This window comes from Nelumbo nucifera, chromosome 2 (assembly GCF_055504915.1).
Source record: "Nelumbo nucifera cultivar China Antique chromosome 2, China Antique-T2T, whole genome shotgun sequence".
NCBI lineage: Eukaryota > Viridiplantae > Streptophyta > Magnoliopsida > Proteales > Nelumbonaceae > Nelumbo > Nelumbo nucifera.
The window spans coordinates 107504015-107516516 of NC_142650.1; the positions used below are offsets into that span (position 1 = coordinate 107504015).

Genomic DNA, 12502 nt, shown 5'->3' on the forward strand with positions numbered 1-12502 from the left:
AATACGCCTGGACCTGATCGTGTTCCACTAGCTTCTGCGCACCTGGAAGGAGAGGCGATTGTCTGGTACCAGTGGTACCGGCGACGCCACCCAAGAGCCACATGGGCGGACTTCACCGATGCCTTAATCGTGAGATTTGGTGTCTCGGATTTTGAAAACTATGATGAAAGCCTCGGCAAGCTACGACAGACCGGCTTCGTCCAAGATTATCAGATGGCGTTCGAGAGGTTAGCTGTGCGCGTGCAAGGGTGGCCAGAAAACTCACTGGTCGACAGTTTTGTCGGTGGACTAAAGGAAGAACTGCAGCTGGAGGTTAAAGCCATGCAACCCACCATCGTTCTTGTTGCAGCAGCCTTAGCTCGACTCCGTGAAGACAAACTCGGGCAAGAAGGATTAATCGACCCCTGGGAGCTGTGGTCAGACCAGGTATACCAAATTCGGAATCTGGTATCTTGGGGAAATCGGAGTCCAGACTAGGAGTGGAATCACAAGCAAGGAATCCAACTCCGGTTCAGGCCCACTCGGCTCAGGCAAGAGGTTAACCTGGGTCGAGATGCAAGCCCGAAGAGAAAATGGCCTTTGTTATGCGTGTGGAGACAAATTTGGGTCGGGCCATCGCTACAAGATCCAACAAGTATTCTTCCTTCAGCCCGAAACCAAAAATGTAGAGGAATCAACAGACATTGACGAGCCAGTGGACAACCAAGAATGGGAGCAATGGACAAAAGAATATCCGGAAGTATCCCTGCAAGCCTTGACCGGTTTTACCTCCTCTCAAACTCTGAGAGCAGTGGCAACACCCTCAATTTCATTACCCAAACATTGGTCAGACAACTAGGGATTCCGGTCCAACCATATACAGCATTCCGGGTGCACGTAGCTAATGGGAGCAATTTGGTGTGTGACAATACATGCACAGGATTAAAATTGAAGATACAAGGACACAAATTCGAGGTAGATCTACATCCCTTGGAATTCAATGGAGCAGATGTAGTTCTCGAAGTCCAATGGTTAAGGCAACTAGGGCCGGTGATATGTGACTGGGCCCTTCTCACAATGGACTTTCAAGTGGGAAAATCACAGGTGCATATTCAAGGGCAGATGTCCAAGGATCTAGGGCCCATTAGCCTCGCCACCCTAAGAAAACAGGTAGCAGACCCAACCCACATCATTTTAATGTAGATAGACTTCCATGGGAACGGCCCAATTCTAGCCCAAGGAAGTAACTCCAGCAGATCTGAAGAAGCCCACATACAACTACAACAGTTACTTCAGAAGTTTTTAGTGATCTTCCAAGAGCCCAAGGAACTACCACCAGATCGTGCCCATGATCATTACATTCCCTTGCTGCCCGGAATGGCACCCACGAATGTAAGGCCCTATCGTTACCCCTATTTTCAGAAACTAGAGATTGAGAGACAAGTGCAAGATATGCTTGATAGAAAAATTATACAACCCAACCATAGCCCATTCTCCTCCCTGGTATTACTTGTGAAAAAGAGGGATGGGACATGGCGGTTTTGTATAGACTTTAGGGCCCTGAACAACATTACTGTGAGAGATCGATTTCTCATACCGGTAATCGATGAACTACTAGATGAATTCAACCGGGCCACAATATTCTCCAAACTAGACCTGAGATCGGGATATCATCAAATTCGGGTCCATGAGGGTGACATCCACAAGACCGCCTTCCGTACACACGATGGGCATTATGAGTTTTTGGTCATGCCGTTTGGGTTGACCAATGCGCTAGCTACGTTCCAAGCACTTATGAATGATATATTTTGACCCCATTTGTGCAACTTTATACTAGTTTTTTTTTGATGATATACTTGTATATAGCGCTACATGGGACGAACACCTAGTGTTAGACAGTTTTGTATGCCCTTAGCTTCAATCATTTTGATGTACTTTTGTTATTTAGTGGAAATAAATAAAGTGCATGTTTGATTCATGTTGTTTGGTTTAATTCTGTGTAAAACCCTAAAACTGGACATTTGTAGAGACTCATGTTAGTTTTAAATGTTCACAGCCGTTGGATAAGTCTGGGGAGATTTATCCTGCCAAGGCTGATACTGGTGTGCCACCAAGTGTTGGGATGGCCTGTCTCAGCCATCAGGGTAAGACCCGAGGCACATACAGCATGGGATTACTTGAATCCTTGAACCGGACCAGATTTCCAGTCTTGCCCTGGACCTTGGAGATAGATGGGCAAAACTGGAAAGTTACACCTGACCCCTAGACTCGATTATGACACTTCACTAGGTGCTGGATCAGGCTGCCTTTGATATGCCAATCAGTGAGATCCTTAGTGGGGATCAAAACCTGGGTATGTTGGGGCAGTTTGAGAATTCATCTGAGTGGGTGGTCATAGTGACAGAATCAGCCACTTTGTCGGACAAAGGGTAATGATCGGGAATGCACTCTCTCTGATGGAAACCAAACTGCCGGCAGTTGATTTCAATCGTTGGAATTTTGTTTTTGCAAAATTAATATATTTACATATATATGTACGGTTTCAAAATGTTTGCAAATGGTTTTAATTCCCGGGATCCATGTGAGAGGAGAGTGCGGCACTGTTCCTTGCAGCCGAGGGAGAGGTCCTCTCTTGTCGGGCAGTGCTTGATCATTAAGGGCTGAGAGGTTAAGTGTAAGACCATTTAGGATAATACCTGATGGGCTAATCTTGCACCTGCCCACAGTCCCTGGGTTTTTATAAGATGGCTTGGCCCAGGGACCACTTAATGTAAGTGTTGGGCCCATAGGGTTCATACGATGGACTCAAGGGGTTCATTGAGATTTTCAGTGAATTTGGCTGGGCCTTGTATTAAAGGCTGGGCCGAACCCATGTGGCTGGTGTGTAGATCAATGCTTGGGTCCCACGCCATACAAAGAAGCCCAACTGGGCAGCAGATTGGAAACTAATTAAACACTGAATACTTAATGGGCCAAAAGCCCATTTCGAAGTGGGCTGATATGATCACCCATCAATGGGGCGAATTTGAGATTGCAGTTAGCAAAAAGGATTGGGCTCTTAGCCTTATCCACTCTTAGAGACCAAATTCAAATCAGATTTGAATCTGGTAACCTCCTGATAAGATCAGGAGTAAGCTAACTCTATCTGGGAAAGGGATTAAGATTATCCCCTATCCAAATACTGATTTGGATTGGGATAACTCCTAATTAGGAGATTTCTTAATCAAGAAGAAAGGAGGAGATTTTCGAATGAACCAAGAGGGAGAGAAATCAGATTTCGATCCAAGAGGTTCTGGTAAGCAAGAAAGGTTCCTGCGAATTGAGATTAGATCTCATACTCTCCAGAAAAGAAAACAGTTCAGCCTTTTCGTTTCTGGAGATCTCCTCCTGCCGCCGCCATCTGCATTATTGCAAGATTTGATCTTTGCAGAAAAGAAAGTCAAGAAACCAGTTCTTGACATCAGTCTTGCAAGAAAGACTGAAAGAATTCAGTGTTTAGTACATCCAGGGGATACTTGCGAAGGATCCAGTGTGTAGGACGCACCCTGCTGGTTCTGTCCCATCCACAGCTGCGTCATCTTCAGCAGGGACAGATCTTGGAGCATTCTTTGGGCGTGAACACCAACTTTGGGAGATACTGCTTCTCCGGATCAGGTATAATCCTCCCATTTTTTTTTGGTACAGATCTGGTTTGATTAGGGTTCAAGTAGATCCTTGAATATTGTATTCTAGATTCAGGGAATATGATTCCCAGTTGGGAGAAGGTAGGAAATTTTTGAAATTCGCCCCACCCATTCCGCAACCTTTATGGCGTCCATTAGATGGATCCTACCATTCTTTCACCTAGTGCATCTACAAATCACTTTGGAACTACTAAGGACTCATAAACTCTTTGCAAAGGAGTCAAAGTGCGCATTTGGATAGACTCAAGTACACTACTTGGGGCACGTAGTCAAAAACGGCACTGTAGCGGCAGACCCGGAAAAGATCTCAAGCATGATAAATTGGCCCCAGCCTCAAAATGTTAAGGAGTTACGGGCCTTCTTGGGTCTAACAGGGTACTATCGGCGATTCATCAGAGGGTATGGACTGATTGCTGCCCCCTTGACAAGTTTACTTAGGAGGAATGGATTCTGCTGGACTAGGGAGGCCCAACAGGCCTTCGAGATGCTCAAAACAACTGTCCCGTCCCCACTGATGCTCGCACTTCCAGATTTATCAAAGGACTTCATCATTGAATGTGTTGCGTCAAGCTAGGGAGTGGGTGCGGTTCTCATGCAAGAAGGAAGGTCACTAGCATTTTTCAGCAAAGCATTGACAACACAAAAATAGGCCAAGTTAGTATACGAACGAGAATTGATAGCAATTGTTCTCACAGTTCAGTGCTGGCGACCCTACCTTCTAGGGAGGAGGTTCATCATATGAACTGACCACCATAGCCTGAAATTTCTGTTGGAGCAGTCAGTATTATCCCTGGAACAGCAGCGATGGATAGCCAAATTACTCGGCTACGATTATGTCATTGAATACAAGGCAGGGCACACTAACAAAGTGGCAGATGCACTGTCACGCCAGCCACAACTGTTTCCATTACTTCTCAAGGGCCCAACACGTTCCTTCATGAATCAGTTAAGGGAGGAAGCCAAAAGACACCTACAACTGAGCAAGCTGCGTTCACAGGTCCAAGAGGACCCTACCAGCCACCCAAGGTACATGGTGGAGAATAACTTGCTGTTGTATAAACGTCGTTTGGTGATACCACAGGATTCGGCCCATATTCAGCAGCTTCTTGAATTGTTCCACTCATCACCAGCAGGAGGACACTCGGGAATTTTGCGCACTTACAAGAGACTAGCCACCCAATTCCATTGGAAAGGCATGCGGAATTTGGTCCAAAAATTCATAGCCGAAATGCATCATTTGCCATAAAAATAAGGCTGATACCAGTGTCCAGCAGATCTGCTACAACCACTTCCAATTCGTACACAAGTGTGGGCTGATATATCCATGGACTTCATAATGGGGCTCCCCCTTTCCTATGGCAAGTCCGTCATTCTCGTAGTTGTTGATAGGTTCACCAAATACTGCCACTTTCTCCCTCTCTCTCACCCCTTTACAGCTCCAATGGTGGCTGATATTTTTACTAAGGAGGTGGCACAACTGCATGGTACCCCTAACTCCATTGTCTCAGACCGTGACCCAATTTTCATGACTCGTTTCTGGGCAGAACTTTTCCGGTTACAGGGAGTGAAACTCTTCAAGTCTACCAGCTACCATCCTCAAACAGATGGGCAAACTGAGGTCATCAACCGGAGTTTGGAAACCTATCTAAGGTGCTATGCAGGGGATAGGCCACGTCAGTGGCTCAAGTGTCTCCATTGGGTGGAATGGTGGTACAATACCATGTATCGCAATGCAGCAGGAATGACTCCATTCAGGGCTCTATATGGACGGGACCCACCTACCCTACTCCCATATGAGAAAGGGTCTACAGAAGTAGCAGCAGTGGAAGACCAACTCCTCCAGCGGGATATGGTGTTACAAGAGCTCAAATCCCACCTCCGTTGAGCCCAACAATGGATGACAGACTCTTACAACAGAAAGCATAGGCCCGTCCAGTACCAAGTTGGGGATCAAGTCTTCCTTAAACTACAACCATACAAGCAAGTTTCAGTAGCAGACTGCAGGTGGAACAAACTGAGCCCAAGGTACTTCGGCCCATTTCGGATTGTGGAACACATTGGGTCCGTGGCATACAAACTTGACCTTCCAGCGACGTCAAAATTGCACCCCGTATTTCATGTATCTCTATTAAAGAAATGGCCAAAACTGGAGCAATAACAACAACCCTCCCATCATTCTCGGAAGATGGCCAAGTTCAAACTGAGCCTACTTAGATAACAGATTTCAGGTGGATACGCAAAGGGCATCACATTGAACCAGAGGCATTGGTGGTATGGTCAGGTCTCCCACTTGAAGATGCAACTTGGGAACCTTACTTGGACTTACAGAATAGATTCCCACATCTTGACCTTGAGGGCAAGGTCTCTTTCAAGGGAGGAGGGACTGTTAAGACACAAATAAGTGGAACAGAGGGACAAGTGTACAAGAAAAGGCCATGCCAGCCTTTAAGTAATGTAACTGAAAGCCAACCACTCGAACAAACTACATAACAAACTGGACAAGTGGAGAGGCTGATATAACAGAATTGTAACTGAGTGTTATAAATAAGGAAAGGAAGTCCAGAAGAGTCAGCATTGATTCTGGGAATTCAGTCTCTCTCTCTCTCTCTTCCCCTCTCTTTTCTCTCTCGTTTCAGGAGGCAGGCTTCCTCGAAAAGCCCTGAGTTAGGCAGTTACCTAACACCAACTCCCCCAGTCCCATTAAGCATTATATACCAAGAAAGAACATTTTACTTATGGCCCACATTCCACAGCATGTATGACGTTCTTTGATGGGTTTGTGTTATGACTTATGAATAGGAGATGTTCCTTTCTTCCCAGCTTATGGTGTCTCTGGTGTGTGTAATCATGATTTGAAACACTGAAGTGGTGGAAAACATGAGAAATTGTAATACTTCCATCAATGATTGGGTCTTACCAACATTTTTGATCCTATCCTAGAGAAAAGAGTTATAGGAGGAGATCCAAGGTACTTGGGGGAGGCCATGGTGTGTGGGAGGCAGTTCTAGACATCTAGTATCATCAAATTCTCTCATCAAAAGATAAGGGAAAGAGGGCAGTTACCAGCATGGGAAATTCAACATTTGTTAATGCATTCTTGTTAGTTTCTTATCAACAATTTCAAACGGTTCTAGTTTTGCTTGTTGTAAGCTAGACCATTTCTTGGTCTCTGATGACTGGGAAGGGCATTTTTGGTGGATCAGAATGGCCTGATTTTATTAAAGACAGACAGGACAACAGAGTACAATGTTAGAGAGTCAAATGAAAAAAAAGCTAGCACATACAGTTGCTAGGATCATTTTGACATCTTATCAGATCTTGTATTGGTCCTTTTTGGACTATAGTGCTCTGACTTTGTCTTTTATTATATTTTCTCTTTCCATTTTGGGCTTGTCATTGTTTCACCTTGAGGATCTTGCATATTCTGCCCCCATTTTTGTGTTGTAATTTAATTTCCCATTATCAGTGAAAGGAACAAAGTTTCTTTTTCCTCTTAGTACATGCAAGCAGACTTTTTATTGGTTTAGAGCTTCACATCTTCCATTAAATACAATGTAACTTCTTCATTCAATTATTTGGTGGTATATAAGTAAATAACTACTACCTGTAAAAATATAAGTAAATAAAAACTGGAAAGTTTCTGAAGTAGATTGTTAATGCATTGTTATAATGTTATTTATAAGAAGATTTATTTGTAATGATAAAAAAAGAAGATTTATTTGTTATAATACTTTTAAATTTAAATCAGTAATATATAACGTGAAGACTTTATTTATCAAATCTATTTGCTATTTATTAAATAATTTTATCTAAATTTAGTTAACTATGCTATTATGTGTATGAAAGAGTCTATATGGATGGGAAAGGCATAATTGAGAGGATAGGAGTTAAGAGTTCCAGTGCATGAGAGTGGCAGCAAGAGAATGTGGAATACGGTTCCTACAGTGGGTGTTATATGTACATTTCTACCTTTTATTCTTAATATCATTTGTAATTAGATCTCTTTCCTAACATCTATTGCAGGTGTTGATTAAAAATATCTACAGTAAGGCGAAGGTTTTAATTTTAATTACAAGGTTAATTTTAGAACAATGATATTTGAAAGTAAATATTTGTCTCATTTATGTGTAACTACAGTGGGTATTATATTGTAGTTAGGTTCCTTAGTTTGATAGTTTCTATTGTACATTTAGTCTTTTCAACTTTTATACTTTATACTTTCATAAGCAGTATGGTTTAGTTGCTATCAGCATTTAACCTTGCTTACTCTTCTCTGGAGTTCATATGCTGAGAAACTTGATCTCTTTTTGCTTCCTATATGTTGCATAATCTTTAATTCTTATACTAACCATCTGAGAATGGAACCAAATTGTAATCATACTTGGTAGGGGTTTCTTGGAAGAAAAAGATCTTGTCATTTGATTTTTCTGTTCCCTAGTTCATCTTTGAACTTTCTGAACATTGTTAAAGAAAGTTCTTTAACTATTTTTAATTTTTGCAAATAGGCAAGTTCACATTGTTGCTCCTCCAATTGACTGGTTTTAGAAATTGTGCAACTTTTTCTGCAGCTTATTTGCTTGTCAGATTTGGAATTTGATGCCTTGAACCCTTATGATACATCATCTCGGATTAATTTAGTGGTTATCCCAGAATTTGTGATGCAAGGAGCGCTATGTACACTTTTCCTCCTGACGTGGCACTGGTTCTTGTTCCTGATAACAGTGCCTGTGACTTTCTATCATGTAAGATTGTACGTATCATCTGTTGACCTATCTACTAACACATAGATTGCATTACAGGGCTGCTTTGGAAAAGATTTTAGCTCCCATTATTGAAAATATGCGATGCAAATCTGTTTCTGACTCCTAGCTGCATGTCTTCAAAACTGCAGTCCCACTTAGGTGGTATTTGATAGGGGTAGCAATTAGGCAGGTTGGGTTTGGGTTGAGCTTCAACCCAACCCATATAACCCGCAAACCCATTAATGACCAGTCTAGTGCAAATTAAATGGGTTGGTTTCAACCCAAACCCTACCCACCCCAACCTATTAATTTTTTTTTAATTCATTAAAACACAAAAAATACAGAAATTATATAATAATACAAATAATACAAAAAAGAGAAATCATAAAAAACACAGAATGCAAAAAGCTAACACAAATTATAGAAAAAACATAACATAAAAATTAACAAAAAATAATAAAATATAGGAAAAATTTGCAGGAAAATATAACAGAAATTATGAAAACACAGAAAATGAAGATAAATAGCAGAAATTACAGAAAGAAAACACAGAAATTGTAGAAAAAGCTAACAAAAAAAACATGGAAGATGGAAAACGTAATAGAAATTGCAGAAAAAAATATAGAAATTATAAAAAGCATAGTAAAGGAAAAAAACTAACATAAGTTGCAGAAAAGAAATGCATAGACTGTCCACCCACTCAACAAGCTTTGGAAAGAGAGAGGTTTTGATCTGAGACTTCCCAAGGAGAGCGTGATTTTGCTTTATTCAGATCTAAGAAAAGCTTTCGTTCTCCACTGTCAAAAATTTCATTTATCTTGACCTTGGCTACTAGATTGATGGCTTTCTTGAAGCAATCACAGCAAGATTGTATTTATTGAAATCATGCCTGATCAAGCCTGCTTTGTATAAGAAAGTGGTTGATTTGAATAAGTTGAGATCTGATGGAAATAGCAAATCAGTTGAGATCTGGCAGAGCTTCACCAGGTCTTTGCTGACCTTCACTTGGTTTGCTGAAGATCGTATTCCAACAGCATTTGAGAGGTCCAACCAGGCATTCCATAGATAGTAGCTTAGCTTCCATATTTGAAGCTTACTAGAATCTGACAAAAGAGTGACAGTGCTTAATTGAGAGACTTTTCTGCAGCTTCAAGCAGACCTTCTCTGGTAATGGATATTCAGGGGAGAGACCTTGGGCTTCTTTGATCATAACTTTGATTTCTTTGGGTAGTTGAGATTGAGATTCATGGCTACTTAGCCTAAGCTCCAGCAAAAGTTTGAAGATCTTCCTTATCAGTGCTGAACTAAATCAAGAGGCTAATGGGTCACCCATTGGATAACCATGACCAAACCTACCCAAACCATTAAATTTTCCTTTATTGGGTAACCCAATCCTCCAATGACCCAGGATTAAATGGATACAACCCAACCCGTCAATTAATGGTTGGTTTGGGTGGGTTAGTGGGTTGGGTTGAAAATTGCCACCCTAGTATTTGATAACATCTCTGCTGGGCTCTGAGTGAAGTGTTCCGGTTCGAAAAGGGGTTTACATCATTTAGTAACTTTCTCCTCTTTAATGCTTAATGCTGAAAAGATTCCAATACTAGGGTAACTATTTTAGCCCTAAAATTTTTATTATGTACCACATACCCTGAATATGAGGGGATTTTTGAATTGAAACCTTTTCAGCATTTATCATTCAGTCCCTAGTTCAGTTTCTCCCTAGGGGAATGCACTACACAATGGGGGTAGCCCTCCCCTAAACTCTCAATCTCCCCAATCCTGATGAAAGTGGAATTTGATCCCAGGTTTCTGCTAAAACCAGCCAGAGACTTTCACTTTACCAGAAAGTCAACTGCTATCTTCAAGTTCTTAGTTCAGCTGTTGTCAGATGCCACCTTAATGCTTTTCCTTTTAATTCCTTTTGTGCTTATTTATGCAACCTTGACTATTTTTTTTGATAGATAAAAATTCAATTGATTTCATTAAAAGCAAATGATAAATAGTCCATTACAAGCATCCCAATATGAGGTGCGAGGTGCAGCCTCACTGATTAATACAGAAACATCATAAAGTTACAAGTGGGCCCAGTACAATTGATCTTAGTTACTCCTTGTTTAGTTAGAGAATCAGCAAAAGCATTTGCCTCCTTCCCCACCCATTGTATAGTTACATCCATCTGCTGAGTTATCCATTTGAATTTCTTCATTTCATTTCTGTAAGCCCAAACCACTGAATCTGGGTTTTTTTAGCCAACCCACCACCACCTTGGAGTTTCCTTCTATCACCAAAATTTCCAATCCTAACTCTCTTGCAATCTGTACGCCTTGTAGGGCTGCATACAATTCTGCCTTTAAGGAGTCTCCATTCCCCACTGGTCCTGAGAAGAGTGTTCTTAAATTTCCTTCCTTGTCTCTGATGACCCCTCCAATTCCAGCTGGGCCTGGGTTGCCTTGGCTACTCCCATCGAAGTTTAGTTTCAGAAATCCTTCAATGGGAGGTGTTGAAGCCAACCTTGCCTTATCCTTCTGCACTGAGCTAGAAGCCACTAAAGGCCAATTCCTCCAAATATCATAAAATGTGAAATTTTTGAATAGTTCCAACGTTCGTAGCCAGTGTATAACCCTAGTCATTACACACTCCATAATTTGTCGTTTGCTCCTTTCTTTCTCTTGGAAGATTCTGGCATTTCTCTCTTCCCACAAGGTCCACACAACTGCTGCTCTAGTGGGCGGCCGACTCATCAACATACTTAAAAAACATAAAAAAAATATTAATAGGCCCATAAAGAGAAGGTCCATTATCAAATAAAACAACTAAGAAGCACTAATAATATGGAAACTAAGATAGAACTTCCACTGGCTACGAACGTTTGCAGCTCGAAGATTGAAGTATTTCATCTCTACAGACTTTAGTCCAAAACCCATTAGATAGAACTTCCACTGATTGAAGTACTTCATCAGGCTTCATGCCTGTGATTTTAACCTTTGCAGCTCGAAGATTATTAATAATATCAGAAGATTTTTTCAGATCTTGGGGAATAATTGCTAACACTGTTTCTAGAAAATCTAAAACAAATGTGGTCTGGTCCCCTCCTGCGGCTGGATGGAGGAAATTAAACTTTGATGGTAGCTGTATGGGAAATCCTGGCCCATCGGGTGTTGGTGGGGTGATAAGGGAAGAGAATGGGAATATTTTAGCCATGTATTCCGGTCCTATTCAGCATGGTGATGCGGTGAGATCATAACTGATGGCAGCAGTGTATGGTGTTGAAAAATTCAAAGAAATGGGATTAACAGGCTGATTATTGAAGGGGACTCAAAGATTGTTGTAAACTGGCTGAAAATGGGGGAAGGAGTAATATGGAAACTAAGAAATGAACTCAGGCACTTCAAACAGATACCCAAAGACATTTTGATACTAATTAGATGGGTTAGGAGATCAGCTAACAGTATGGCTGATGGACTAGCTAAACAAGGGATTCAAAGACAATCAATATTCTGGGCTGGTTTTTAATTAGTGGTTTTTTCTTTCGGGCATCTCCTTCTGCCCACTACTTCTTGTTGTATATGCTTTTTTAATTTAATCAATTACTAAATTTTGAGTTGCTGATAAAAAAAAATCAGTCACTATAAGAATGCCACCTGATACTCTTGCGATCATTTGGGAAGAATATTTCTTCCAAACATTAAAACGGGGTCCAACCAATTCAATCACAAAGGCACCAACGTCCAACCCCTTTTTGTTGTAGGATGAAGAACAGTTCTCAATTATAACTTCCCCCAAACTAGTTTCCATGGTTCTAAAATCTAGGACTTTATCTCCTATGTCCAAAATGACACTCCTGTTATCAAAAGGGAAGATTGAAAGTTTGAAACCCTGGTACTAAATTCTAGCTTGGACATAATCGCTTTCAAGATTAATCCCCAATTGTTCACCTCCTTTCCAGACTTGATAATCAACTTTTTCTCCCAACCATTTCTTTCATTCTCCATTAGCAACTAGGGGGAGGGGATAGTTGCATAACTACCCCACTCCCTATTTAAGCTCATTGAGGGGAAACTAGAGGGGCCCTCTTTGGAGAAAATTGTGTCTCAG

The 12502-nt window shown here is 41.4% G+C and overlaps 1 protein-coding gene across 3 annotated transcripts in view; it reads left to right on the plus strand.

Annotated features, from left to right (window-relative positions):
* Nucleotides 1–12502, plus strand: part of LOC104603447 (Cornichon family protein) — a 79077-nt gene that overhangs the window by 26239 nt on the left and 40336 nt on the right. For all 3 annotated transcript variants that reach the window (XR_016082884.1, XM_010267473.3, XM_010267472.3), the window contains one exon: nucleotides 8231–8412. Coding sequence is in view for 2 of the 3 variants with exons in the window: in XM_010267473.3 (XP_010265775.1) it covers nucleotides 8231–8412 (182 nt within the window). In the remaining variant the exon portion in view is untranslated. The remainder of the gene's footprint in view (nucleotides 1–8230; nucleotides 8413–12502) is intronic.